This window comes from Sinocyclocheilus grahami, unplaced genomic scaffold, assembly GCF_001515645.1.
Source record: "Sinocyclocheilus grahami isolate Dianchi unplaced genomic scaffold, SAMN03320097.WGS_v1.1 scaffold377.1, whole genome shotgun sequence".
Classification (NCBI taxonomy): domain Eukaryota; kingdom Metazoa; phylum Chordata; class Actinopteri; order Cypriniformes; family Cyprinidae; genus Sinocyclocheilus; species Sinocyclocheilus grahami.
The window spans coordinates 1,717,487-1,719,986 of record NW_015505556.1 but is presented as its reverse complement, the minus strand read 5'-3'; the positions used below and the strand labels follow the sequence as shown (position 1 = coordinate 1,719,986).

General features: G+C 36.6%; 1 protein-coding gene across 1 annotated transcript in view; it reads right to left on the bottom strand.

Moving 5' to 3' along the window:
- The window catches only part of spg11 (SPG11 vesicle trafficking associated, spatacsin), an 80,396-nt gene that overhangs the window by 50,069 nt on the left and 27,827 nt on the right, over positions 1–2,500 (bottom strand). The window contains exons 8-9 of the mRNA XM_016230765.1: positions 924–1,069; positions 221–338 (exon numbers count right to left, since the gene is read on the bottom strand). Of these exons, the coding sequence (XP_016086251.1) occupies positions 221–338; positions 924–1,069 (264 nt within the window). The remainder of the gene's footprint in view (positions 1–220; positions 339–923; positions 1,070–2,500) is intronic.

Here is a 2,500-nt window from a genome sequence, read left to right as displayed (position 1 = left end):
ATTGTAACTCGGATGCAATTTATGACACCCAACCAATGAGGTCAAGAGCTAACAACAGAGGCACATTAACGACGCTCTCCAGCCTCACATTTACGCCATTTCTTCTGCCCTTTAATTAATGACCCAGAAGATCAGACAGGACACTTCTTAAGAACTTTTAATTAAGCCGCGGCTGGAGAAGGTCGTTAGTGATCAGAGGATCTCATTAAAGCTGACTTACTCCTCAGATGGCTTTGGGTCGAGACGGGCAGAACAAACCCAGACGCGGGGCTCAGGATGTTCTCCTTACTCTTCAGAAAGAAATCAACCGTATCCAGCTGGTGGTTCTTCAGGCCGGCCTGAAATCACACCAGAGCAAAAATATCATTTCAGACACAATGCAGCCAAAGGTTTCGCTTCGGCAATGAAAATAAATGGCTTTGAGTGCCTTGATGCCTTATTCTCTGAGTTTGCATGAACAATATTAGAGTTACTCTAGGGTGACCATACGTGCCATTTTCCCAGGACGCGTCCTGGCCAGGATTTCTATATTGCCTAAAATATCGAGGTTTTGGCTTTGTTTGCGTGTGCAGACCGATCGGTGTATGACATCTAAATACCATACAGACGATTATGCTTTCGAAACGCTCTCTAGGTACTTTGATGTCAAACACTGATCGGTCTGAGCCGCACTGCTTTCAAGTCGAACACACCTAATATGTACATGTAATTGCGTCGCATTGACCGTAGATCCCACCTTCTCACACGCCATGATTGGTCCATTATGTACAATGCTTGCATGTTATTGGTCAAACTACTTTTCGATCATTACCTTCAGCAAGCATGAAAACTAAGCCAAAACAAATCCTGGCCAGGACGCGTCCTGGGAAAATGGCACGTATGGTCACCCCAAGTTACTCGATATAATTAGTGTGATTATGTACCTGTAGGGCATGTATGGGTATTGAACAGCGTCCCCAGGCGTTCAGATGGCAGAGCGAGTCGACCGTCCCGGCTGTGCCAAAAACCATCAACCGGTTCAACAGCTCATCCTGCGTCACACAGAACAAAACCACCGACAGACCCGAAGCTAAAACACACACACACACACACACACACACACACACACACCGTTACATTATTAAGACCATTCCATTGCATACACACAACAAAAGTATCACAGCATTACAATGCTTTTGGATCATGCATCACGGTATTATTTGAAGTATCCTGGAGATAAACACCATCATTCAGTAATAGGATATATGCTCAGTGCACCATGCTATTATAATCACTGTACCATAATACCACCACAATATTTTTTAACCACAGGCTCAAATCTCATTTTTATATCTGATGAATGTCCAGGTTACCTTTTACCATATAAATTGAAAGCAAAAAAAAAAAAGGAGAGCATTTATATATGAAGCCATATCACAAAATTTTATTTCTTTTTATTTTGTATAACAATAAAAATATAAGTATATATATATATATATATTATGTGTGTATGTGTGTAATGTATAATCTAGCTTTGCAGTACAAATTATTATTATTATTTAAAAAAGCAGTACAAAAAATATAACAATATTGTAAATTGCTTAAATGTTTAAAAGAATGCTTAAATGATACAAAAAAAATGTCAAAAAGTTTAAATAAATAAATAACGGCTTAAATACACAAATACATAAATGCTTGTTTAAATAAATTTTGGAATAAAAACAGTAAAAAAAAACGTAAACGTTAACGTTAAACATCAAATATATAAATAATCAATAAATGAATAAATAAATGCACAAATAATAAAGTTAATGCTTAAATAAATGCCTAAATGTTTAAATAAATAGAAAGCCTAAATAGATTGTTGAATAAATACATGCATAAATAAATGCTTAAACTTTCAAATAAATGCTTAATTCCATAAGTAAATGTGTGTTTAAAAAATGCTTAAATTAATAAATAAATGCTAAAAATTGCTGAATAAATGTGTGATTATGCTGGATTTCAAAATGCTTAAAATTAGTAAATAAATGCTAAAATATAAACAAACAAATGTTTCATCAATGCTTGAAATACAGTTGTGTGAAAAAGTGTTGGCCCCCTTCCTGATTTCTTATTTTTTTGCATGTTTGTCACACTTTAATGTTTCAGATCATCAAACTAATTTAAATATTAGTAAAAGATAACACAAATGAACAGTAATAATAACTGGTAGGGCCAGCCTTAGCAGCAACAACTGCAATCAAGTGTTTGTGATAACTTGCAATGAGTCTGTTACAGCGCTGTGGAGGAATTTTGGTCCACTCATCTATGCAGAATTGTTGTAATTCAGCCACATTGGAGGGTTTTCGAGCATGAACCGCCTTTTTAAGGTCATGCCACAGCATCTCAATAGGATTCAGGTCAGGACTTTGACTAGGCCACTCCAAAGTCTTCATTTTGTTTTTCTTCAGCCATTCAGAGGTGGACTTGCTGGTGTGTTTTGGATCATTGTCCTGCTGCAGAACCCAAGTTCGCTTCA